The 27,059-nt window shown below is 42.9% G+C and overlaps 3 protein-coding genes and 1 pseudogene across 9 annotated transcripts; 2 read left to right on the forward strand and 2 right to left on the reverse strand.

The window, feature by feature from the left end:
* On the forward strand, positions 1 to 1,437 carry LOC147627328 (uncharacterized). Its single transcript, XM_086815968.1, has 3 exons — positions 1 to 738; positions 818 to 1,201; positions 1,306 to 1,437. The coding sequence occupies exons 1-2, from the start codon at positions 322 to 324 to the stop codon at positions 1,199 to 1,201; spliced, it is 801 nt and encodes a 266-aa protein (XP_086672094.1). The 5' UTR covers positions 1 to 321; the 3' UTR covers positions 1,306 to 1,437.
* On the reverse strand, positions 1,288 to 24,827 carry LOC147627329 (uncharacterized). 5 transcript variants are annotated; one of them, XM_086815964.1, is made up of 8 exons: positions 23,697 to 24,827; positions 3,233 to 3,719; positions 2,814 to 3,127; positions 2,587 to 2,718; positions 2,339 to 2,494; positions 2,120 to 2,270; positions 1,810 to 2,008; positions 1,288 to 1,715 (listed from the first exon to the last, which is right to left on the reverse strand). In XM_086815964.1, exons 2-6 carry the CDS (start codon positions 3,371 to 3,373, stop codon positions 2,180 to 2,182), a joined length of 834 nt encoding a protein of 277 aa, XP_086672090.1. In that variant the 5' UTR covers positions 3,374 to 3,719; positions 23,697 to 24,827; the 3' UTR covers positions 1,288 to 1,715; positions 1,810 to 2,008; positions 2,120 to 2,179. The 5 variants fall into 5 exon arrangements, with proteins under 5 accessions (XP_086672090.1, XP_086672092.1, XP_086672089.1 ...); XM_086815966.1 differs by lacking the exon at positions 23,697 to 24,827 and adding an exon at positions 22,944 to 23,612; XM_086815963.1 differs by lacking the exon at positions 23,697 to 24,827 and adding an exon at positions 15,547 to 16,475.
* On the forward strand, positions 4,687 to 7,071 carry LOC147627330 (uncharacterized; annotated as a pseudogene).
* Positions 20,882 to 22,250, reverse strand: LOC147627331 (uncharacterized). 3 transcript variants are annotated; one of them, XM_086815960.1, is made up of 2 exons: positions 22,107 to 22,250; positions 20,882 to 21,891 (listed from the first exon to the last, which is right to left on the reverse strand). In XM_086815960.1, the coding sequence occupies exon 2, from the start codon at positions 21,728 to 21,730 to the stop codon at positions 21,083 to 21,085; it is 648 nt and encodes a 215-aa protein (XP_086672086.1). In that variant the 5' UTR covers positions 21,731 to 21,891; positions 22,107 to 22,250; the 3' UTR covers positions 20,882 to 21,082. The 3 variants fall into 3 exon arrangements, with proteins under 3 accessions (XP_086672086.1, XP_086672085.1, XP_086672087.1); XM_086815959.1 differs by having other exon boundaries at positions 20,882 to 22,011; positions 22,107 to 22,241; XM_086815961.1 differs by having other exon boundaries at positions 22,097 to 22,213.
* Positions 24,828 to 27,059: the final 2,232 nt, after the last annotated feature.

A 27,059-nucleotide genomic window follows, 5' to 3' on the forward strand; every position in this document is an offset into this window, starting at 1 on the left:
GGGACATGACCCAGGCACACGTGCCGATCTCTATCACTTGCCAGTGCATCCACAGGTTATTGAGTGTTGCATGGATGACTTATTTGATGTTGGCACAAGTCGCCATGTTGCAAAGATGTCTAAATCTAAGGAGACCTTTCAGCTTGAACGAGCCTCGTTGCTTGACCGTGTGATTTATAGGTTCTTCATGATTCCAAAAGAGGTAGAAATCCTTGCATATCAAATGCGTTCACAAGGCTTGTGTAGGTGCTTTATGTTCAACCCTACAATCCACATGCAGAGGAGGAAGAAAAGAGGCCCTTTGTGCTCATTATCTAAGATATGTGGATGTTGCAAATTGCCATGCGGTTCTCGCACCAAAGTGCGTGGGCTGTTGATAGTACATTTAAGACGAATGTCTTTGGTCTTCCCCTATACGCAGCCGTTGTCTCGAATCAGTTGGGTGTTGGCATTCCAGTGTGGCTCATGATGTGTACCAATGATGTTGGCACCCGCCACGAGAACATAGCATTGGAGTTGACGTTTAGAAAGGTATTGTGCAGGATGCATGGGGTTCGACCAACAGCCATAGTGATTGACAAGAATCCACAGGAGCTTAACTCCATCCTCAAGGTGGTTGATGAAGATCCGCATTGCTGGGCTGAAGGCGAGGATGGAAATTGCCATCAAATTGCATGCCATGTGCTCTTATGTTGGTTCCACGTCAAGAAGGCGTGGGTGGAGAATTTGCTTCCTCAAGTGAGTAGTCTCTGGGCCATAATTTTACATGTGAGTCCACTTCCTTGCTTGACATGTGTCTCTTTCATGGATGACACAGGTCCCTATAGACATGCGAGAGCATGTATATAGCTCCCTCTCAAATATGATGCACACTCCTACGGAGAAGCAATTTGATGAGAGATATGCTGATCTCATGCAGCACTACTCGCAACATGTCAAAGTGAAACGTTACATTACCAATGGTTGGTATGAAAGCGAATGGCGCAGAAGGTGGCCCAAATTTGGTCGTCTCTTCCCGCATGGGTCTGTTGATACAACGAATTTAGTGGAGCGTCTATGGCAGTATGTCAAGTATACCCTCCTTGATGCAAAGATCAATCGCCCCATCCTCTCCCTCCTACATGCGCTCGTGGGAGATTCCACCACAGGGACCCACATGGGAGGCACCCTCTTGGAATTCTCAAGCAGAAGCAGGAGATAGGTAAGAACTCATTCCCCTCTTTCTCTTCAGCTCCCATAAAATTTTGCTACTCATCTTTGTTCATGCCCATTGTAGCTCTAAGTATATTTTTCTTGGTTTTCTAGCCGACTCCGGACGATACAGCATAGTGGGTTCTAGCAAGTCTCAGACCACAAAATTGTCAGCCGGTGAGAAGATCTTAAGAAGAAACATGGCTGATCCGTCGACACTTGAAGTTGTTGATGCATCCACTCTACTCTTCAAGATGCAAAGCACATCCACAGCTACAACTTGGTATCATGTCAGTATGCAATCTAGGTACTGTGATTGTCCGGATTGGACATCCGAGTGCAAGCTAAAGGACTACACAAAAGCCAAAATGTTTCCAAAGGGACACTACATATAAGTCAAATCTATCTGCAAAGCATCCAGCCAATGCTCATCTTCATGCCTAATCCAAAGTGTTATGAATCCACATATGGAGGTCTTTGCACAGATTACACACCTCCTGATGGGAGAACCAATCCTCCGTGAGCTGCAAAGATACAAAAAGAACATTAATAACTGATGTGCCATACATGTGATTGATAGATGCATAGGGTAGAAACATAGGGTAGAAACTCCCATACCCATATTTTAGGGTCAAGCCTCTTTGAAGCTACGGCCTGTAATAGATGCATGCAAAAGGCCATAATGTAGTAGCCACAGTCATGTGCATTGGGCTGCTGAGGCACTCGAAAGCAACCATGCTCCACCTCAACTAGTGGCATGGCCAACTGAGTTGAGAGCGCTGGATTACTGCAAGTCTTTGACAAAGCTCGCAACGCACTACACAAGCACATACTTGTAAGGACACCAGCACATACAAGCATGTTAAGGGAAAGAGCTGAAATTAAAACAATCATGTTAAGCAAAGAGATTTTCAGCCGAGAACTAAACCTATGGACGGATGGCATGCATTGGAAGGGTCAATCACGCCGTAGAGTGAGTCCATGTAAATCAGCGTCGTCTTTTTTGCATGCAGCTTGCTAAGCTTCTTCTGTGCTGGGTTGAACCATGGTTGAACCATGCAAACAAGCACCAATGGTTCCTGCAACAAACACAAGCATTGAAGTCTCTGCGAAGAAGCATGCATATGGGAAGGCAAAGAGCACTTACGACTTGGCAACTGGGAAGAATAACCACGTGAGGTCACTTGCATCAATGTGCGAGAAGAGGGATTCCAGCTTTCTATCTTCATTATAATTACACCATATCGAATCCAAAAAGTAGACGCGTCCAACCAAGTCCAACTCAATGGTATTCTCCATCCACCTTTAACAACCAACACACCAATAAATCAAGGCTCTACATTTTATCCTTGACCCACAAGAAGCAAAAATATTAAAAGGTAATCGGATCCGCACATGCCAAACAAATTCATAACATCTGTGCAGGCCAGCCCATTGTTGGCAATCCCATTAAGAATAGGCATGTCTACTCTCGCCACGAGCCTAGAGATAAGAGATCTAAACTCTGTGCGCCCCTCCAAAACCAGCCTGCACACCCATTGAGCAAAGACAACATCTATTGAGCAAACAAAACATCTATAAAAATTAACATGTATCGGTAGGAAAGAAAGGTGGGCATTTACCTTTGGCCATCAAGTTGTGTTGCCCTTGTTGGACTACCACCTCTTATTATCACCTTGACAAACTTTCTATGGTAGGTTATGATGCTTGTGGTAGCGTGCCCAAAGATGGTGTCAGGTGATGGGACCGGTATGGCACTTTCAAGTGTCGAACCTCTCTTATGTGTGGAGCTTTTAATGGGCAACTTCATCCTCTGACTACGTCTTGGTGTCTCTTGTTGCTTGAGTGGTGGGCTGTTTGTAGCCTCTTCAACGATGTCCGGCTCTATCTTTGGAGCCTCTTCCTCCAACTTTGCTTTGCTTTTGGGAATCCGCCTCTGAGAGAAGCACACAAACAAACCTCACACATGGGAAGCAAGCAAAGCATGAAATCACAAAACACATACATGGGAAAGCAAGAACAAAATCAGCCCCTTTTATACCGCTTTCTTATAGCCTCGAGAAATTCTTGCACTTGTTCGTTGCTCTCGGAGAGCGTATTCAGCATCGTATGCAGCCATCTGTACTTTAACAAAGTCCCATGATATATGCCTCTTTTGAGGAAAACTGTGCTCTGTCAACATCCTTCATCACATCATGCCACATGTGCTCGGCCTTAATAATTTTTCGATCTTGATATGTCTCCTTGGCAACTGCCATCTTGCGATCTTTCTCATAGAATCGCTTTCTTCGTTGTTTTAGAAATGGGTCCACATCACCACTTCTTTCCCTCTCCTGACCCTTCTTTGGACGGCCCATCTGCAAGAAGGGAACGGTCCTGTACTCACCATGCACCTTGAGATGCTCTTGCAAACGTGCTCTCTTGAAGAAATTGAATTCTCGCATTGGGCAAAGTTCATCCGCATGACACTGGCGGGCCACTCTACCAGATCCATCATCCAACTTCACCACTTCGAAGAAAGGTTTCTCCTGTAGCAAACAAGCAAGTATGTTAAGTTGCACATGACAAAGAATATGTAAACCTTCGAATACTAGTAAGAATATGTGAGCATTTGAACATTTGAATACTAGTATGTGAACATTTGAACATTTGAATACTATCTACTTCAAGGGTATGTTAAGTTGCCCGGGAAATCTGCGTTTTTCAACACCGTCGGAGGAGTCATCTTGGCTGCGTTTTTCACCATCTACAGGAGGCATAGTGGCTGCAATTTTTCCAGCACTTAGAGGCCTTGAAAGATCTGCATTTCTGCATCAACTTGCAGGAGGGATAAGTGCTGCATTTTTTCAGCACTTGGGGGCTTTGTTTGGCTGCATTTTCAGCTGGTCAGTGGTCTCTTTTGACCTGCAATTTTTCATCCAAGGGAGGAGAGCATCAATTTTGCATTTTCGGCCCCTTTGTGGCACTGTTTGGCTGCATTTTCAGCCTAGGATAGCAGTACATACGTCTGCGTTTTCATCTACGGAGGGGGCGGGGCTTCCATCTCAAAGGGCACCTATCAATAGCCACACCTCTTACGGATTATTAATCTATGTAATCATGAACTAATCAAAGAACATATTTAAGTAGAATGATTTGCAGGCCTTTTTTCAAGGGCATTGATCACCCTCCCCATACCCTCAACTTTTAATTCACAGTTGCAGAATGGTGTGCATGTCCTTTTTCAAGGGCATGGACTGATCACCCTCCCATACCCATGCCCATGAGGCGATGGAAGATGATGCATCAGATGAGGTTGCATCTAATGATGATGATGCATCAGATGACAAACTTGGGCCTAAGAGCATACAAGGGGATTTGGGATAGCTAAGAGGATACAAAGCGGCATCTTAGGAAGAGGAGGAGGAGGTGGTGGAGGGAGTGGCATAGCCATAGATGCCAAGAAGCCCGCATGAGGATGGTTGGCAAGAAGCCCCCCAACCTTTGGCCTAGTTTACACCTTTCAATACTAGGACTAGTTTACAAAGACTTAATCCGACGACCTTTCATAGTAGCCTCAGTACTCTCTCTCTCAGTTAGAGAGGGAGTTATACCAGATTTCCTTCTGATGCCTAGTGCGAAGGAAGAAGAGGATTTGCCTCGCTCAGTTAGAGAGGGAGTTATACCAGCTATCCATTCTTGAGCAGCAGTTGAGTAGATGGGCAGAGAGAGCAGGCATACGGGCATCAGGACAGGCAGGTTTCAGGAAGGGATTTTCTACTCTTGATCACATTCTGACACTCAGAGCTATTATTAAGGAGGGTAGATCACATGGTAGGAGGATTTATTGTACCTTTGTGGATTTTTGCATAGCATTTGACACAGTCCCTAGAGCTCGACTGATGCGCAGACTACAGGAGATGGGTGTTCCCACAGAGCTGATCTGGGGGGTCATGGCTCTATACAGGACAGTTGTGGGACAGGTCCGTACTCCCGAGGGGGTATCTGAGCTTTTTCACTCCACTATTGGGGTGAAACAGGGATGTCCACTCTCCCCTACTCTATTTGGTATGTATGTGGATGAGGTTTCAGATTACATCGAGAGGGGGGGCGACAGAGGAGCACAGTTAGGAGGGACATGGATTCCATTTCTATTGTATGCAGATGATATCATGTTGATCTCGGATTCACCAGAGGGGATGCAGCGACACTTGGATGCATTGCACACTTTTGCTAGTGATGGCGGCTTGTCGGTGAACCTTGGCAAGACCAAGGTTATGGTGTTCAACACCACACCACAGTGGGTCAGGCGATCTGCACCAAAATTTGCATATGGCCAGGAGATGGTGGAGTATACAGATGCATACACTTACCTTGGTGTGGTCTTTAGTGGCCCAAGGTTTTCCTTGAGGAGAGCAGCAGAGACTAGACTGATGAGATCATATGCAGCTTTGGGGAGGATGGAGAGGATGTGTTCGCAGGTTCAGTTTCAGGAACCTCGAACAAAGCTTTGGCTTTTCAACACTTTGTTCACATCACCTATGCTATATGGTGTGCAGATATGGGGACCATCAGTGGATCATTATAGTCAGGCTGGCAGTACTGATGGATGGACATGCATGGAGAGACCTCTGGTCTCTATGATTTCTCGAATGATTAGGGCCAAGGCCTCCGTACCACATGCGATTATTCGTGCAGAGCTTGCTGCTCCCCCGTTGGTCATAGAGGCACTTACCAGATCTGTTTCTTATATACACAGTACTTGGGATCTCCCCAGAGATAGATATGCCCGCCTAGCCTTGGAGTCTTCTCGACAGCTGGCCTCACAAGGAGACACATCTTGTTGGTATGCACAGATGACAGCCTGGTTTCAGCTACATGGGTTCAGCATGGATAGACTACCCCCTTTCCAGTATTCACTGGACGCACCCTCCTTGTCCCTCACACGGACCGAGATCACCCGGCTCATCAGACAGGATTGATTCAGTCAGACACTAGGAGGACATGGGCGCAGCCGACACGTGAGCTTGGCAGGAAGATGGCTTTCTACAGAGAGCATTTTCTCCGGCTCACAGAGGATGGATTTGTGACCAGACCGGCCTACATGGACACTCATTTTTCCCACGGGATACGATGTGCTATCGGTCAGATCCGCACATCATCACATCAGCTAGAGATTGAGACTGGTAGATTTCGAGGAGTACGAGCAGAGGCCAGGATTTGCCAGCTGTGTCATATAGAGCCAGAGGCAGAGATACACCACATATGTCACTGTCCAGTATACTATGAGATACGAGGCCGCTTCCACTGCCTATTCAGAGACGGTTTTGGACCACTGGCTAGAGTCATGAGATATCAGGATCAGAGATGCCTCAGGCTATTTTTGTTGGAGCTACGCAGACACAGAGAGGGTCTCTTGAGGAGCTCAGTCAATGGGAGATATTCATAAAGGGAGATCACTGACTTCTTCATATCACAGACTCGGCAGTCAGAGGAGCAGACATCACAGCAAACTTCAGAGTCCACCCGTACTAGAGGTATTTTGACTGACAGGGCCATTGAGCTTGGGAGATCCAGACGCCCACGACTGCGAGTGTCATCACGACATCGACGGAGGCTGCATCAGAGGATCCGGACTATTCTAGCACGACATGGGAGACGTCCAGTTAGAGTACTCACCAGGGAGGACATTGATGAGTTTCGCCAGCGACCGATGCTAGACATCTTGGGACCTTGATTTCAGCATTTCAGCATTTCAGTTCAGTTCAGTTTTTTAGTCTTCTTTTTTAGCACACACATTGTTTCACAGACATTGTATCAGATTCACCAGTTTGTAACCTTTTTGGTCTCATAGGTCATTTTGGCCTTTTGTAGATGTTAATATATCATTTCATTTCTCTCTCTCTCTCTCTCTCTCTCTCTCTCTCTCTCTCTCTCTCTCTCTTTCTCGCTATTTTCATCTTCAAGCAGCACTCTTCTTTAATGGGGTCTTACTCATACCTTGGCCCTTACCTATGAAGAGGTACACACAATTTTTGATATGTCCAATTAAATTCTGGATTCTTCTATGTCAACTAGAAGCATGTCCAGCCCATAGGTGCTCGACCAAGGGACATTCACAATACAGAATGTCCAGAGACAACAACATATTGGCTGGTTTTGAGGGTCATGCCACTTCACAAGAAGTTTTGAACATTTTTCCTTGTTCCCTTGTTTTTCCCCTAATAGTATTCAACATCATGAGCTTCTGCATAGCATTGCACTGAGGTAGAGGGCAGTAGTTTCCCTTAGCAAAACTCTACCAAGTAGAGGTAGAGGGCAGTAGTTTCTTCTCTACGAGTGTTTCCTTTTCTTAGAAGCTACATGAACTGGTGCTCAAAGTATGAGAAGAATATCACTAGACTTAATTGCTATTATGCAGAAGCAAGCCAGATAATTACACAATCTGTCTACTTGCTGCCTCAGTCATAGTGCTCCCATTAAAGGAGAACAAGTGCATATAAGGGTAAACTTCATCTAGTAAACTTGGGCAAAACTTTATAAGGGTAAACTTGGGCAAAACGTTATAAGGGTAAACTTGGGCAAAAGCCCAACAATGTAAACCTGGACAACTACACCGAAGAAGAGACTAGAGGGCATCGTGGTGTCTTCACTTGGTAGATAACCCTCAGGTTTTGGAGCTTTACCTCGAGGCTTTTAGGTAGATAACCCATCAACTCCGAGAAGAGAAAAGGAAACAGCAATCAACCATAAGCAACCAAGTAATCGGGTAGAAGGGCAGACCACTTGCTGAAGGTGGCTCTTGCACTAGAGATTCATATCGCATCAAGGTGGTTGTAAGAGGAGATCAGAGATGTCCGCCCCCAAAGCCTCCACGGAGTAAGATACATAAAGCATTGTATCATCTGCAAACTCTGAATCAAAGAGTTCCTCATCAATAGACAAAGGCAGACGTAATCCATGACGCTGAGGAACGGCATGGTGTACAGTAACCTCAAGTTGAACGGATGGTTTACAGTAACCCGAGGAAGAACCTTGTCATGTGTCCACAAGTCAGAGATCCATTCCCGCAAAGATTGCAAAGAGAAAACTGAATCAGGAATCCTACAACCACTCCGTGGCGCGTTAGGAGTGTGAGACAACAATCTCAAAGAGACAGGTGCATGATCAAAAAGTACAGTGCCAGGCCAAATCGTCAGAGCCACCTCTGGCTGTGGCCCAAGAGGTAGTCGCTCCAGCAAGCGGCCCTGCTGGCGACGAAAGCCACGTAGCGTATCTCTACCCTGCTGGCAACGAAAGCCACGTATCTCTACCCTGCAGTCTAGATGCAGTGTGTGTGTGTGTGTAGTGCCACGTATATAAGCCAACCATGCAAGAAATGCGAGTTTTGTAAAAACAACGTTTCTGAAAGGCTTCCTCGAGTACTTTTGTTATAGAAACACATTTCGTGGCAACTAAGGTGCATTCACATGTGCTTTCTCATGCTGTGTGTTAATGTAAACTTGGGCAAAATTTTATAAGGGTAAACTTGGGCAAAGCCGGAAGCCTAGTATACTTGGGCAAAACCCCATTAATGTAAACTTGCGCAAAATCCCTTTAGTGTCAGTGTTACTTTTTGAACATACATGAACTAGCATTTGATGGATCTACAAGAGCCAAATGCTAGTAGCCAAGACACTTGATGGATCTTCTAGAACCAAGTGCACAGTTAGAATGTGTTTGATGGATCTTGGAGAGCCAAACACATTACAGAAATAAGCTAAGGCTTACAGATACCCGGGTAGTTAATCATGAACCTAGCATTTGATGGATCTACAAGAGCCAAATGCTAGCAGCCAAGACACTTGATGGATCTTCTAGAACCAAGTGCGCAGTTAGAGTGTGTTTGATGGATCCTTGAGAACCTAGCATGGGATGCTAGCAGCCAAGTATAAGAAAGAGATGGGGTTCTTTTCCAAGAGTAATGCATAAACAGTGCACAAGCATTTCATGAATGTGTGCATAAAAGTTCACGTGTTTATAGTTTAGCATGTGTGTCCGGGGACGCCTGGGTTACACACATATGTATGTGAATATGCATGAAGTAGCATGTGTCCTTTTGTAGGGAATCCCTTAAGAGGTAAGACAATAGTAACATGTGTTCTTTTGCAGGGATTCTATCAAAGGTACAAGCATACTTTTATACTTGTAAGTTCTTGGCCGGCTGGACATGTGTGTGTACATGTGGCTGGACATATGTGTGTGTGTGTGTATACACATGTGTGAGAGTACATACTTTACACACTATAGCTAAGTGGGAACACTCTCTTCAATAGCACTCAAGACACATGTTATCTATGTCTTTAGTAAAGTGAAACACTTTTTAAGTTAGCCTTTAGATAACTAGTAAAGTGAAACACTTTTTAAGTTTAAGTGAGTGAACTCTAGTAGTTCTAAAAAGTGAACTTGTTTACCTACCATGCATGAGGGCGCCCCTTTGAGAGCCTCTCCTTTTAGTTCACGAGTTGGTTTTCTCTCTCTCTCTCTTGCTAGCTGCCTGATATCTCTAGTTCTATGAGCAAAGTAGTTGCATGCTTCTCAAAAGTGATTGCATGACAACATGCAAGCACATGCAAGGCTTGCATGTTGACATGCAAGCACATGCAATGGTTGCATGTAAATGCATGTTGAGTTTAACTAAAGAAAAGAGACTCTTTCCTCTCTAGACACACACGCCCATCCTCATCTTGAAAATCCTCATGTGTATAAGGAGGGCGACTCCATGAGAGCTTAGGGGGAGCTTAGAGTAATCACTCATAGTGGTTACATATGATGCAACACTTTCTCCTTCATGATTCTCTCTTATGAATGTTATGTATCAACTCAGCCCTAATTCTGCAAAAAATTCAACAAATAAACTCTTTCTCAAATCAGCCCTAATATGCAAAAAATTACAGCCTTCGTAATATATAATTATCTTAGTTATTTTGGTATCGAAGGAGGCTTACAATTCAGCCCAACATTGGGTTATGTCTTGAGCTTTTTGCAGGGGCTTCAATTGAAGGTCCTAAGCGAAGAGGAAGAGGGAAAGTGAAGGATTCAAGAGGAGTAGAGCGTCGAGCACGAAGACGACAATAGAGAGACGCAGCTCAAGGAAGTGCTGGGCACTCCTTGAGAGCAGTAGTGATGGGCACTCAGTTCATACTCTCTTCACTCTTTCTCCTATTACATATATTGCCTACTTCAAGTCTATATAGTATATACGCTTCCAATTATGTGACAGTCAGTGACAACTTAAATACGTTTTGCAGCAACCGGCCAATTACTTCCATCCAAATATCCTATTAGTTTTGATCTTCCTAACAGCTTAAAGGAATTAGTAGAGCTTGTGAGGATGGGTTGCATGTTGGGAAGGTCCCCAGCCTAAGAACATTTGAAGGATCTGGGGGGTGTATCTTATGAACGACAAATGCGAGATGCAGAATGTTGCTGTGTTTAAGCCTATGGATGAGGAGCCCATGTCTGTAAATAATCCTACAGGGTAAACTTGGGCAAAGCCGGAAGCCTGGTAAACTTGGGCAAAATCCCATTAATGTAAACTTGGGCAAAATCCCTTTAGTGTTAGGGGATCCAGTGACTCTCTTAGAGGTGTTGGATATGTCTGATATTAAGAAGAACCTGATTTTTATCTCACACATTTTCCTCACCCCCAATCTACGCATATGCATTTTTTGTGATGTATGCTGGAGCATCTTGCTCCTTGACTCTAATTAACAACTCCTAGGTGAAGGTTTGATTTCAAGGAGGTTTCTTGGTCCGACTATAAAGTAGGTGGAGAATGGTAGCATCTGCAACAACTTAAATACGTTTTGCAGTAGCCGGCCAATTACTTCCATCCAAATATCCTATTAGTTTTAATCTTCCTAACAGCTTAAAGGAATTAGTAGAGCTTGTGAGGATGAGTTGCATGTTGGGCAAGTCCCCGACCCAACATTTGAAGGATCTGGGGAGTGTATCTTATGAACGATAAATGCGAGATGCAGAATGTCGCTGTGTTTAAGCCTATGGATGAGGAGCCCATGTCTGTGAATAATCCTACAGGGTAAACTTGGGCAAAGCCGGAAGCCTGGTAAACTTGGGCAAAACCCCATTAATGTAAACTTGGGCAAAATCCCTTTAGTGTCAGGGGATCCAGTAACTCTCTTAGAGGTATTGGATATGTCTGATATTAAGAAGAACCTGATTTTTATCTCACACATTTTCCTCACCCCCAATCTACGCATATGTATTTTCTGTGATGTATGCTGGAGCACCTTGCTCCTTGACTTTAATTAACAACTCCTAGGTGAAGGTTTGATTTCAAGGAGGTTTCTTGGTCCGACTATAAAGTAGGTGGAGAATGGCAGCATCTGCAACAACTTAAATACGTTTTGCAGCAACCGACCAATTACTTTGAAATGGTAAGTACCACTTTATTTGTTTTGCACCTATTCAGAAAAAGAGCAATGGAAAAAGGCAAATGGTCTTCAAATCTTAATGGTCTTCCAATTTTGTAAATTGAATATCCTAAAAAATTTGTCAAAGCCACAAGTGGAGCTAGATGCTGAAATTTGAGACAAGCTTAGTAGCAACTTGAAGAATTTCAAATGGAATCAAGGTTTAGTAGTTTAGTTGTCATAAAATTCCTTCAATATCATGAGCTCAACAACTAGCTTGATTGATGCCCTCCGTGCTATTTACAAGGACAACAAAGATAAATTCTATACAAACGTGGAACCGAGAAATATAGTATTATTTTAAATTAACTTACACGATTAAGGCGCACAATTATTTTTTAACAAATCAAACAAAAATTGCAAATAACCTTTTATACCCACATTAAAACTTCCTCCCCAGCACTATTGCAATCCTTCCTTGTTAGAAAAATGGAGTCTAAAAACTTTGAGAAGCTTCAAGGTCCACTAGAGATGCTCCTTCGTTCAAATCATTTGGAAATATTACAATTAAATGCCATACCATAGTGGGAGTAGCTCTTCCACCCAACGATCTCAAGTTTCTCCTCAAAGAATTGGAGATATCATGAACTTGGATGTCTTCCCATAATGTCTTCCATGAATGATCTCAAGCTAGTCCTTTAGAGAGACATCTCTTTGGGTATAACTATAGAAAACATTGTATGAGACTGTAGCTACATTAGTGCTCATGTAGATTGTAATTAAATGACTTACTACTACTCAACCCATAAAAATCCCATACATGGGAGTCGAGAGAACGTTCACACAAGCTTTTGTCAAAACCCCCTCATGTGACATCCATAAAAAATCCCATTCCCCTAAAAAACATGAGATTCAAGTGAACCTTCACACTAGCTTGTGTCAAAACCCCTCATGTAACATCGTTGTGGAAGTTCTCAAAGAATAGAATCTAAATGGGCAATCTCCAACAAATTTGGATTTTATATGATATAGCAAGAATATGATTTTTTCCATTTAATGTAGACTACTCAATGCTTTATTGCATGTACTACTTCGAAAGCCAAGTTGAAAACATGTAGGATGAAAGCTCAAGAAATCATATGTAGGACCCAATATAACTTAGGGAGTCCCCAAATTGGGCTTGTGTACCCCACAATCTACTTGATGTAGGACCCAAGATAACCTAAGGAGTCCCCAAATTGAGCTTGTGTACCCCACAATCTACTTGATATGTCCATTGAGCAAGCATGAGGGCTACAACAAATTGCTAACTTAAGGAGTCTCCAAGATGGCCTACTTGATATGTCCATTAAGCATAGCATTTTAGACTCAAAAGGGCCTTAGAAAAGCCCATCTAATGGGAAAGATAAGAGATTTAGCACCAACTTGATAGGTGGGAGTTCTCTCAAGAAATTTTTCCTAATGATAAGTGAATACTCACAATTTACAGATGGCTGTCTCTAGGCTCTCAAGGAAGAAAGAACTCACCCCTTCAACCCTCATAATAGCAAATCAGTCCCAAGAAACTCCCTCAAGTGTAATGAGCAATTAGAACTAGTTGTGAATAACAATAAAGGGTGGGTGACCACACAAATTCTATCACTTTGGCACCTTTATCAAACCAAAATCTATCCAAAATTAACATTGACTGAGATAATAAATTAGCATTCACAAGAGTTAAGCCATTGATTAGAACAATAGACTAGAAGATTTAACAGTTAGAAAACCCAACAATTTGGCCAATGAAACCAAGAAATCTTGATTGAATTTAGATGAGGGCACGTCAGCTATACAATGAAGATGGAAAGTCTTTGCCCTACCAAGTAGCACAAAGGGTGATTTAAAAGGGGAAAAACAAAAAAAAAGAAGGCATTCCTAGTCATCTACCAAAAAATGCCTCAACAATAGGTTGCAAAAAAAACCTACTTCCCAAGGAGGCTTCCATGTTTCAAAGCAACCAAGAACAAAATTTCTTACAATCCTGTGAGCTCTCCTCTTCAGCAGGTGGGAGATTCAAGTCTAAGAAGGGCCTCTTCTTCGACTCACGCACTGGAGACACCTCTGCATCGAGAACAACAGAAGAAGATGACCCACTGTCACTGTGCGCGTCCGGGGCATTCGGCCACAGCATTGTGAACCTCCACTCTGGGCTCACATCATCCAAGCAATTCTGCTTCTTCCCCATGTCCAATGCCCACACATTAGGAGTAGTTGCGAAGCCCACACATGCCTGCGTCGAGCCTAACCCTAGCTTCAATTGTTCCGCATGCGGCCGAGACACTACATTCATACTCTCTTGCATACAATGCAGTGCCATAGAAGATGGCTTCATCTCACTTGGAGATAGCTTGAAAGCAGGGGAGTTCTCTGCAATTCGGCTAGAGAAGAGACTTTTCCATGACCCAGCAGAGAAATTCGTCGCATTAAGATCATTTGCGACTCTGTGCTCAGCTTTCTCCATTGAAGGATGGCTTAGCCTGTGCTGCGATGCGCAGCCCGCAGAGAGAATGTGGCTTATCCCAGCGTTGCTCCATGATTCCACGGAGCTGTTCTGACTTGTGCTTTGAACTTGGGTGCTCATCACGTCTTGCAAGAGCATGGCAGGAAGACTCATTGTGCTTAGACTTGTTTTATATGCCCTTCTTGTCTATGTAGCATCTCTTATCAAGTTCTCTCATTCAGATTGAAATGAGCTAGTAGGTATTTTTAGAAACTTCCTTTGGCCATTTGCTGATAAGAAGACCTGGAACTTTCTTTCCTGGGATCAGATATGGTTATGCAAGGATGCCATGAGACAGGAGAAAACAGCTACCCTCTGGAACCCCAAAGTTGTATGCAGACTTGAGACTAAGGGTAGCAAGATTCAGGGACATTTGGTGTCCTCTGACCGTCCAATGGGCCATTCCTCCCAGTTTGTGGCAGAACCTCAGCCCCACAGAACACAGGCTATTGCTACATATGATCAACAACATTAAGGAGCAGTGGCCTTCCTCTCCTCTGCTGACTACTAAGCCTAATATCAAGCACTGGTACATTCCTAAAAAGAAGACTAAATATGGCACTGTAGCTTGGACCCCTAGGGCTGTAGAGACCTGGAAGAAAGAGGGAGATGATGGCTCATAGAAGCTTATGTTAAGGCCACGAAGAAGTTGCAATCAACTCTGCAAGACCGCCTATGTTGATGAAGGTGAGTTGTTGTTTCAAAATCGTAGTTGCAAGCTAGTATTCTATCCTTCTCCCTACTACCCTCCATGTACCAAGCATCTTCCCCTAGGTAAAAATTAGTCTCAAATATCCATATTTATAGGAATTTATTCCGCTCCCTTCCTTTTCTCCAAAGAAAGTGGTTTTCTCTTGCATTAAGGGCATCCCTTCATTTTCTTTAACTTAGCTTATCTTCCAAGTATTTCCAAGAATTCATGATCAAAAAATATAATGACTCTAATTGTTTGAAATGATATGTGAGGGCTTATGGATAACGAACTAGTAAGATGGACAATTGAGTATGCATCTTACATTGCTCACCCATTTGCTAACCCTTGTTTGCACAATGATGATCCCCTTTTCATTCCCTCACAACCCCCTCCCTAATAAGGTAGATTTCTTTCGTGGCTTTCTCTACTACATGTAGTATGAAGATGTTGCATACCTGTCTTTGTGCATGCCACAGTAGTATAGACAAGGTTTATGCCATAATAAACTAGAGGGAAGGTGTTACCTACATTTCGATCCCTCTATATCATCTTGCCCTGTATAAAGATCTCTAAATCTTTAAGGAAACTCTCTCACTTTTAGTGGAAAATTGGCTAAACAGAGCATATCACATCATGCTACAAATGAGTGGCATCCAATTGGTAAGCATGAAAGAAATCTTGCAGCATATCAAACACATCATTGAAGTAGAAGAAAAAATGAATAATACCTCTTTTTCATCGGAGTTGGCATTGAGGACATCATCGTTTAATGTCTCAACCTCTTCTTGCGTGCCCTTTCTCTCTGTCTTTTCTTCCCTCCTCTTTCCCTTCATTTTAAAGCTCTCTAGGACACTCTCACCATCGCTCTCGCTCTCCTCGGATTCGACACCCTTATATTCACTCAAAGATGTGTGCATGGAATTATCATTATCACTACTCGAATGCTCACATGAGTAGCAAACTTCCTCATCATTCTCACATGAGTAGCAAACTTCCTCATCATTCTCACATTCTTCGCCATCCTTTGCATGTGCCTCGCAGTAGCCAGGTTCTATTTGAACGTGAAGACGCCTACACAAACCGGCAATCATAAGCTGATCATACGCACTACAATAGCTTCCAGCTGGTTTTTTTTTTGTGGTGTGTTCGGGATTTGCATCGACGACTTTGCCAAGAATCGGGGGGAGGGTGGAGAGGACTCCTGCAAGTTGGCCTGCTCTTTTGATTTCTTCTTTCCATTCAGCTTTTTCGCCACATGTGCGGGCCTATGACGAACTCGAGAACCTTGGCCTACAGGCAATTGAAAGCCCGACCTAGTCTTCATACCTCGCAATTTACCTCGAGTCTGCACACCATGTAAACCTTGGCCCTGCATTGTGTACTTCGTTGTCACAAAGGATTATCGCCTAAATCAACCCTTGATCCTTTGAATAGCAATTAAGGCACCTATCATCAAGCTTTAATCCTTTGCATTGCAGCCATGCATCCCTCTTGTGAACCCAAACCTGCTCCCTGCTTGCTGTTGCAAAATCCGTGGGCATGCACAATTAGGAGAAGGAGAAGTTGTGAGGCGAAAAGCGGTGAAGACTTGGCAAGAGGCAGAGCCTCAAGAAAAGCTGGTAAGCCGGCTTGCAGACCTGCGCATGAAGAGAAAAGCAGCCAATTTTTGTTGCATGCAATTTGGGGGGGAGAGTTCGATTTGCATGAAGAGAAAAGTGCGCCCAAATCCGATCTGTACGCCAAATCTTGTACCGCGTACCTTATGCGGTTCGCCTAGTTTACAAAAGTGCCATGTCAGCCTTCAACCAGCCAGCTGACTCAGCTAAATTTTGCCACGCAAGCCCCCAGACTCTTTGACCCGCGCCCTAGTTTACAAACTCTGATCGGACGGCCCTCCCTCCACCCCGATCCCCTCAGCAGCTTGCCCACCCTTGATCCCACAAGTTTAGTCAAAGGGTGGGCGCGTGTGATATAGTGGGGAGGACTGTCCATGAAGCTTTTCTACTCTTTTCTACTCGAGCTATCTAAGCGGAGCATCCTTTTCACGTGACCTCGCTGCATTCTCAAGACATTGCCTCCCTGTCTTCCTCTCCCCTGATGCGGTCACCAAGTGTGAATGGTGCTCATGACCTCATTGCCGCTGCTATCAAAGCTGCACACAGTCCTCATTATGCTCATGCTAAATCACATTCCAACATGATTTTTGATGACTACTCTGCCACCACAAGGTCGCCTACGGCAAGGATTCCAATTCAAATCTGCCACCATTGCACAAGCGGTGAACATCGAAAATTCATGAAGAGAAAACCATTGGTAGACCCTCCTTGTGAGTTGGCTCTCTCCCCTAGACTCTGAAGCCTCTGGCGAATACAGAGTGTGTGCACGGCAAGCTGCAGCACGGAAAGGCCATCATCAGCATGGTGCTCATTTGGCTTCTTCAAAAACCCCTGATGTGGGATTGTTATGGAAGAAAGAGAGATCTCCCTTGAGAAGGTCCTCCACAGGGAAAGTAGCTGATGCAGACTAGGTGAATCATGAACTTCCCCATTTCCAAGAGAATCAGAACTTTACACAGGTTTATCTCTCGCTTTTTAATCTTGTAAACTGGGGATGGAGTATTGGGTACCTCAGGTGGTACAAAGCAGGTTCAAACTAAAAGTACACGCACACTTGAAATACTGTGCTATGAACCCCTAGGCTCTTAATTTTAGTATACACTCTTGCAATGTGGATATAGATCAATTAGACGGTGGTTGCTTTCTAAGTGATTGTAGAACGAAATTGCACAGGGGCAGCAGATTAACAAATATGTATACATGCAATTGTGAAGATACAATTCAAATATATGCTTTCATGCAAGCACACAAACATAAATACATACATGATATGAGCATGCATGCATATGCAGATTTGCACAAACAGACATTTGTCATACTCAAATATATACACAATAACATGCATATATAGAAACCTGTATGGAATTACAAATGTGATATTTATCAATGTATTGATTCATTATATCTATGCATTATATATTTGTGTACGCATGCGTGCCTTTATGTATATAGCTATATACATTTGTGTATGTATGCATGTACTGGTGTATGTATCATAGTGTTTTGTGTGTGTGTGTGTGCGTGCATGTGCACTATATGTGTGTATGTGCAAACAGATTTATAGACAGATATATATGCTTATGGCACACAAAGGTGCACATGCTTTGGTTTGACATATACTTAGCAGAAAAGAAGAAGGCTTTATTAAAATTCTTAATGCCCCTCGTAGCAGCACGACCAATTTTCTGTTTTCATTGCTTAGGTTGAGTTGACATGAAACATATGCAGCCCTACTTTGACTTTAACCTCGGCAAGGGGATCTTTGAAGAGAACATGGTTTTGAACTTCAAAAAGTACAAAAAGGATTCTCAAATCAGCTGACCTATGTGTCATGAAATTTGATCTGTCAAAAAGAGCGAACTTTTATCATATCTGTTACCATTGATGGGAGTTGCATCCAGCATTTTGATTGCATGGCATATCAAGAAATGCACGTCTAATGTGTTCCCCTCAGAAGTGGCTTCCAATCATTCAAAGGATATCTGATATAACCAGCAAGGAGAGCTGCTAAGCGTCAATTGAAAGTTCAGGTCTTATGAGTTGGAAGGACGAATGACATTATTGCGGATAGTGTGCTAGAACATTTTGCAAGGCAAGGATATACATTCAGGAAGACTACATAGATTGGTTATCCTTGTAATGCACTCATTGTTTTCTCATATTTTGGTCTGAGCTCACTATAAGCCCAGGAATGCAGCCTATACTTCGACAACTCAACTGAAGCTACGCTGTTGTTAAGCATATGAATGCACAAGAGCATACACACGCATAGAAGCATATACATACACACACGAAAGTGTATGAATGTGTACACACACACAAGCATATTGTACATACACACAGACACACACACACATGCAAGTGCATACACACACACACACACACACACACACACCAAGTATCACTTATCCTTGCCCCATATCTAGTTCTAAAACTTCTTGTGTATATATGAGCTTCGCCTTCAGCTTTATCTTTCTCCCGCTGGCCTTGTGCCTTTGGTGGTCTTCGTTCTCTTGGAGTCTCTTCAGCCCCTGATGGTAGCCATCTTGAGCAAGTGGGCTATCAGGCTGCTGTGGATATGCCGGCGGATGCTCTCTCCGACTTCGACTTTCCTTTTGGTGCTTGGTCCTCTTCCTCCAGTGTCTTCACCCTCATCCTGGTTGTTGCTGATTTGCTGGTCACCTTGTAGCTGGACCTCAGTGGTTCGGAGCTGGGCACCTTGGGACTGCCCATTCCGTTTGCTCAGGGTGCTACTCTTTGCTGCTTCTGGGTGCCTATTTTTCAGATGCCGGTGGATGGGCGTCCTCTTCTTTAGGTTCCAGGGCACTTTTTACCCTCTTTAGGAGGGGTTTTTTCCCCTGGTTTTTATTTCAGTTTGGCTTTATGCCGTTGTAATTTAGTGAGCCTTCGGGCTAGTTTATTGCCTTCGTGCGTTTGTAATGGCTTGAGCCTTTATCAGCTTGTACTTTCATATATATTCAGGCATTTTATGCGGACATATATGATTTTCAGCATGAATGAAAAGCCCTGGTTACTCCAAAAAAGAAAAGAGAGAGAGAGAGAGAGAGAGAGAGAGAGAGACGGCAAATCTAGAGATAAAACGTTGACATATTCGAGCAAATCAAAGTGTTTTTAAGGATGTCTCGTCAAGACGTATTATGTAGTGCAGTACTAGAGGATTCTGCAATTTTCAAAGAGTGTGATGGTCTTTGATACTAACTTATATGTTGTGATTCCCATCCCCAAGATTTTTACCAAGAAAAACACATCGTTGCTTTCCTTTAGAGGTCATGATGTAGGTTTGAGAGAAGAACAAAACACTAACATCACGGTACAAGCTTCACCAAAGAAAACCTCCTTGAAAATTAGTAATATGCCTCTCAACAATCTTTGTATGTTCCAAATTATTTAATGAAAACCAAATTCCATTGACACCTCAAGTTTGAAATTCAAGTAGTAACCTCACGGATTATGCCCTAAGAAGTAAATAAATAAAACCAGAATAGCCGAGCAAACTAAAATAACATAAGCATTGACCAAAATCTCCAGATTAAATTGTACCAAATCCTTAAATAGGCTGTGTAGAAACCATTGTAGTAGGGTTTACTCAAGTACAGCGTCACAGACGAAGAACTGACGTATAAATCATGGCACCACTTTTATAAAAGGAAAGGATTACTATTCCACAAATTAGTGGGGGATGGGAGCACAACAGTAAGCATAGCTTGACAACAAATGGTCAAGGAACAAAACCACCTCTTAGGTAGAGTAATAAAACCACATTGACTATACAACCCTGACAGTAAAATACCCAACATAAGGGAGCTGTAAATGAACAACCCTCTGCTCATAAAAGGCTAGCCAGAGCTGTTTACGAGCTACGCCAACCATAAATAAAGTCTTTGTATCTCAAGGAAATAACAAAAGATACAATACAAATAGGTCAAAAAAACAAATACATTCCTGCATCAATTAATGAAAAAGAGAGCACTCCAGAAAGCACAATTACACAATGACCAGACATCACAACTACACAATGTCCAGTAGAAAAACTGAAGCTCATAGCATCAAAATCAACCAGATTTATTAGTGTCAAAGCCCTACTAAAAAAGGAGTTTATTTTGTAAAGGCACATGGCATCAAAATCAAGCAGCAATTTATTCTGTAAAGGCACACAGCAATTTATACTCAATGCTAACCATATATGCCAGACATTACATTTTGTATACGCTTAAAACACAGGAACAAGGAAGGACATTCTCACTGAAAGTACAGTACTTACACTATTTCCACTCAACAAGAATCACAGAGAAATTGAAAAAGTGTTGGTCAGTCAAGTGGCACTTTTACAGCATTCACTTCTCATTACCTTCCTTCAATGTCTAAAAAAGACTTCCAATTATTCCATACAATGTTCCCTTAAAGTATTCTCAACTGAACACATGAGTATAAAAGGAAGCCGTCACATTATAGCGGATTTAATACCCTAACATGGTAGCCATGTCAGTTAATAACAACCTTAACTTGAGAGAGTAGCTAACAACTAGCAACTAATGCCATAAGAGTATCTCTAGAGGGTCCAACCTAGAAAGAAGTTCAGTGTATCCAAACTAAATAGTTATTCAAACTACAAACTACATGAAATTATTCAATCCTTCAAATGCTCAAAGCTGTCAAGCAATTCCTCCATCCTTTGTTGCGCCTTCATCTGCTGTGTATCCAGCTTTGCTGCATGATTTTCCAAAGTCCTTTTCTCATTACTAATAGACCTAGTAATGAATGGAACAGCCGCTTTGATAAGTGGAGAAATTGCCCCATACGCCTCCTTATACTGAGCGTACTCCAAGACAGAAAGGGCACATATGGCTGTCACTGTATCTCCCCCTATGCATTTGAAGGGATGAGACTTTACATGCCGTTCGACACGTCGATAGTAGAGTTCCACCCACGCACGGAGAAGCTTGACGTCAAAATTTGCAAATGCTTGTAATGCTTCGTTGCCAGGCTCCTTCTCTGCGACCGCTTCACACACAGACAAGAACAACTGCTTACCATGAAGGAAGGCTTTGAAGCGCTCTTTCTCCTTACTAGATGTAGGTGTGCAGGCAGCAATCCTTTTTCCCTTCCCTACCCCTTTCTCAAGGGGTAAGGGAGAAGTCTTGTTATCTTCTGCAAGGTACTTCCACAAGCTGTAGCAGAATCTTGAGAAGGTTGGTTTCCCTTCAAATGGGATCCCCCGCGTCAAAAGCTCAACATGTGGAACAAACTCCCTCAAGCTGCCTAAGCATATAAGCATCCTGCAGAAGGAAAAGGGCCTCCATAACAATCACAATCTCAGTGCAGCCTGATCTTGCAAGGGCTGTGCATTCCTCAAGCTCATTAGTCAGCTTTCTGTACGTTATAAGTACTTCTCCATGTTGCAAGTCCTCTATGTCTGCCATGCTAACTTGTGTAGCCCTGAACACAGGTTTTCCCTCTGAGGCAGAAATTTCCAAAAGACGCCGTTTGACTACCTTTTCTGGCGTTCCGTCGAACACCCTATGCAGAAGCTCTTGGGACCTCTCCATTTCCATTAAACTAGATAACCAGTAATTAAAACAGTTTTAATAAATTAATTAAAAGAATTCACTTCAAACTGTGGAAAAGGGGTGAGGAAAAAAACCTGCACAGACCTTAAGAAACTGATGAAGCAGGAACGTGAGCAGAAGATGCTTAGCAACAGCAAGAGGCAGGCACGCGAGCAGAAGAAACAGCAAGAGAACAAGAAAGAGGGGGTTTTGTTACTGCCTCTTTGTTATATATATATATGGGGCAAAAAATCACGCTTTTCGCGCTCTCTCTCTCTCTCTCTCTCTCTCTCTAGATGGAGGCACGCTTTTCGCTCTAGCACACACGCTTCTCTCTCTCTCTCTCTCTCTCCAGGCTCTAGCACACATCTCTCTCTCTCTCTCTCTCTCTCCGTCTGTGTACTAGGCTCTCTCTCTCTCTCTCTCTCTCTAGATGGAGGCCAACTCCATCTAGACGAAATACCCATCCTGACTGGACAAGAGTTACAAACAAGAAGAGACTTGAATTTGAATCTGGTGAAAAGAGTGTAAAATTTGAAGCCTTTTATGGGAAGTAGGAGACACAAAAAGCTCTAGCCTTTATCAAGTAGTTTGAGGCTACTTTCGGAAAAGAAGATTTTTTTTTGAAATTTCAAAGATCCACTCGGCATGGTTGCATCTAAGGGATGCAGCAACTAATTGGTGGCTAAAGATAGTTAAGGATGATAAAGCCCCAAAGACATAGGCTGAATTTAAAGTGCTGCTATTCAACAAGAAGTTTCTTCCATCTACTTTTGAAGCAAATGTGCAAAAGGAGTGGATGAGTTGCAGCAAACGGAGAGTGAGAATGTGGAAAGCTACATCAACCGTTTTTCTGCTACTTCCTTAAAGTTGCAGAAAAAAGTATTAAGATAACAAGCACGCCCGATAACTGGGAGAACAAGTTTAAAGAAAGAGAATTACCTCCCTTACAAGAAATTACAAGAATATACCAAGAACATATAGGCGTGAATTGTTCCAAAAAGGCAAAACCTCCTTCTCAAGCTCCACAAAACAATGTCCTTCCAGAGAATCTTCCCCTCTTGATGTCACACCTCCGACGAGGCAGTATCAAAGGCTCACACTTACCATCTGATTAATGGAGCCAAGTATGAGAATAAACGTATCTCAACCAGCAGTTTGGAGGAGGCTCTTCGAGGAAGAGGCCACGTTTCCAAAATAAACCAGAATAAACTGTCGAAGTTTGTGTCAACACCTTCTCTTGATACTAAACCAAAGGGTCAAGAGAAGAAAAAGACAAGGAATGCTATGATTGTGAAACAGTCAAGAAGGGTGCTTGTTTCACTTGCGGCAAGATAGGCCATTAGATCAAGGATTGTCCGACAGAAAAGAAACCGCAAGGTTGACTTTCTGTTCTGGTCATGCATAGTCACGAGACACAGGAACGGAAACGATGAACATTTGGAAACGTGAAATGTGGGTAAGCAAGCTAGGAACTGACTAGTGGAGTTAGCTAGGTATACACCATAGGAACAGAGTATATACAACAATCAAAGACATAAATATATAAACAAAGAACAAATATTAAAATTGGAGACCCCTTGATTAATCATCAATGAAACTACATTTGGATACAATAGTGAGAGCTAGGCTGATAAACTGCAATAGAAATCTATTGATCGAAATAATCATGATCAGGTCGCTTGTTGGACTCACAATGTAGTAGAAGAACTAGCAACCATGTTGGCTTGAGTACATGGTTTCTCCATCTGCTTCAAATTCTCTTCGTCCACCTCGGACCAATGCTCCCAAGCATCTAGAAACTCCAAGTGCTCAAGCAGACGAAGATTGGAACTCACATAAACCAAATCATTGGCTTTTAGAGTGCCAAGATGATTACTCATTTTTGAAGTGACATGGCTAAAAGAGCTCCACAGTTGCTCTAAGCAAGATGAACTAATAGCTTGGCTTAGGATCTTGATGGCGAGCCCCTGTAACTCTGGTACATCTGCTCCGTAATCCTCCCACTACACACATGGATCAGTGGTCATCTGATCTTGCAAAGCATTTTCTTTCCCAAACTTCTTCATGAAGCCCTTGTACTCAGCTAGCTGATTCTTGATGGTTCTTTGTAGTGTCAAATTTGGCACAAGTTTGTCGAGCACTTTGTCCCACCGTGCTGACACCTACCCATTTGCATATTGCTTTCCTAATTGGAAATATGGGTCAACCACAAGAGCCATTGCATGCAAAGGAGAATGATAGTCACTCCATCTGTTAGTGCACTTGGTCTTCATCTCCTTGTACAAGTCTTCATCGGTCTTTATTAGTGCTAGCTTGTATATCATCTTATCCATCCTTAATAAGTGGATGATGGGCTTCTTTATATCAACAATTTTCTTGCACTAGTCCCAGAAATTTGAGTCTGCAATGTTTTCCTTGCATTCCTTTCCTCCTTTTGTTCCTGCTAGACGATGTTTCTCAAACTCATCACTAACCGCGAATTGCTTTAGAGCACTCGAGCTCTTTTGTATAGACTCCATCATCAAGAAGTTGTATCCGAAACGATTGTCCGAATACTTGCGAAGGTCTCTCTGTGACCTCTTCTTGGACTCAGCCAGCAGGGAAGTGTGCTGCCCTCCAACAATCTCCATGCTGCCCTGTTTGATGGCTCTCCGTTTGTCACAAGTTGGATCACTTTTGTAAATGGGATAACGCTCCTCCAACAATCTCCATGCTGCCTTGTTTGCTGGCTCTCCGTTTGTCACAAGTTGGATCACTTTCTCAAGGCGAACCACTTCCACTGCATCAAACCACTTGTTGACTAATGCCTCTGTGCTCTTTCCTGTCTCTGATGCGTCTAGAGCACTCATGAAGTATGCTTGACCCCTAGAATAAGCAATGACTCCATGAATCAATTGGGATCGTGTGTCACTCCATCCATTTGTAATTAGAGTGATGTCGTTCCACTCCCAAGAGGCCCTCACAATCTCAGTCACACTGCATGCACACTGTCCATTTCTGATAGGATAGTGGTCCTCAAGGCCTTTGAAGTAGGCGGAGTGTAGGTGGGTCCAAAGTCTGCAATTTTCTTCACTATATCTTTGAAGTAGAAGCTTCGAGCCACTTAGAAAGCGATTGCATCGTGGTAGAGGAACCGACGGGCTGTTGCATCCACCTCCTGCTTAGGATCCCATCGACCTGGAATAAGCCTCATTGAAGCTACCTTGGGTGTTGTTGGAGGTGGTGCAAACAACATGGTAGTAGGTTCTAAGAAGGATGACATCTTACTCTCTGCGCTTGGCGAAGATCCTATGATGTGGTACCACTCCTAGACCTTCAAGCTGTTTGCAAGTCCTCCTTTTTCTTTCAAAGCTCCTTGCACCTCACACATGTGATGGAGGTGCAAAATGCTATCTCCTATCGCGGGATATGAAGTAGATAAGGGCAAATGCGAGAAGCACCCCCACTATTGCATTGGCTGCAATACTTGCACTTCCAGTGCTTTGTGCCACGTGTTTTGTAGGCATACTCCTCTACCACGTCGTTCCACCAAGTCGACAACGAGGTTTTGGACATCTTGGAGTTAGACACAATGGCGTTCTTTGGAGCCATAATTGGAGCTTCCAAGAATTTATTGCGAGCTTTTAAAAAAATAGTAGCACAACACTTTGGACCCAAAGAAAAAAGTCTTATTCCATTAAAATTCTTGAAGGAAGAGTACAAGAGGAGCATCTAGGCTCAATTTAGTTCAAGCTTTCAAGAGCTTCTATGGATTTAGGTAGTTGTGTGGGTCATTAGGTGCAATTGCTTCAATGGAAATAGGTGCATTTTGTACAGTTAGAGCTCGACGATGGTGGCGACGACGTCTTCAAATGTATTCTTCTTGCTCTTTCAAGCAATCATCATCGCACCAAAACCATAAAGGCATGTCTTGTGAACCACATCCACTATATCTAAGCTCTTCCTTTAGCCAACTATTTCTATATACTATTGTTCCGCCACACACAGGTGGCAAAAGCAAATTGTCTGCTCATAGAAAGCCGTGCTACAAGTACACAAACATACACATAACTAAAAATAATAAAAGCCAACATTTAATCTTTTTCCTATGAAAGAATTGTCCTTGTACCTCACCTTCCAACTTGCCTTGAGTCTCGAAGTTCTTTTTTCTTGCTTTGATATGAGAGAGAGAGAGAGAGAGAGAGAGAGAGAGGCATGTTGGAAGAATAGAAATCTATAAATCTTCGATAGAAACCACTTAGGCCAAGAAAAGACCTAAGTGCTGTGACATCTTGTGGCACTGGCCATGCCAAAATTACAGAAACTTCTTGGGATCCATTCTAATCCCGTCTGCAGAACCTAAATATTCAATCTCAGTCATACATAAAAATGTCTTTTCCTTGTTGGCAAACAAACTTGTTTCACGCAACGCTTGAAAAACAGAAATTAAATGTGATTCATGTTCTATGATGTTCTTGCTATAAACTAGCACATCATCAATGAAATCTACCACAAACTTACCCATGAATGGTCTTAAAATATCATTCATTAACATAATAAAAGTAGCTGGAGCATTAGTTAAACCAAACGGCATCACTAAATACACCTGGTTCGAAAAGCTGTTTTATATACATCTTCCTCTCTTACTTTTATCTGGTGGTAGCCACTCTTTAAATCTATCTTACTAAAGACAGTAGTGCCACCAAGAGCATCTAAGAGATCATCGATCCTAGGCATAGGATATCGATGCTTTACAATAATTTTATTAAGTGCTCTATAATCTACGCACTTACGAAAAGAACCATCCTCTTTCTTTACAAGTAAAACAGGTGAGGTAAAAGGTGAGTAACTTGGACGAATCAAGCCTTTGCTGAGGTATTCATCCACCACCTTCCTGACCTCGTTCTCCATTCCTTTGAGGAGGTAAACCAACAGGTAGTTCAGATTTAAACACATCCTCAAATTCAGTTTTTATCTTACTAGAAAGAGATAAAGCTGGGGTGGTAGAACTGACACCTACTGTCGAATCCATCCTTGGATCTACTTTAGAAATATTTACAATATAACAAAGGTAAA

Source organism: Cibotium barometz, chromosome 21, assembly GCF_041138505.1.
Source record: "Cibotium barometz isolate CiBa-2024 chromosome 21, ASM4113850v1, whole genome shotgun sequence".
Lineage (NCBI taxonomy): Eukaryota > Viridiplantae > Streptophyta > Polypodiopsida > Cyatheales > Cibotiaceae > Cibotium > Cibotium barometz.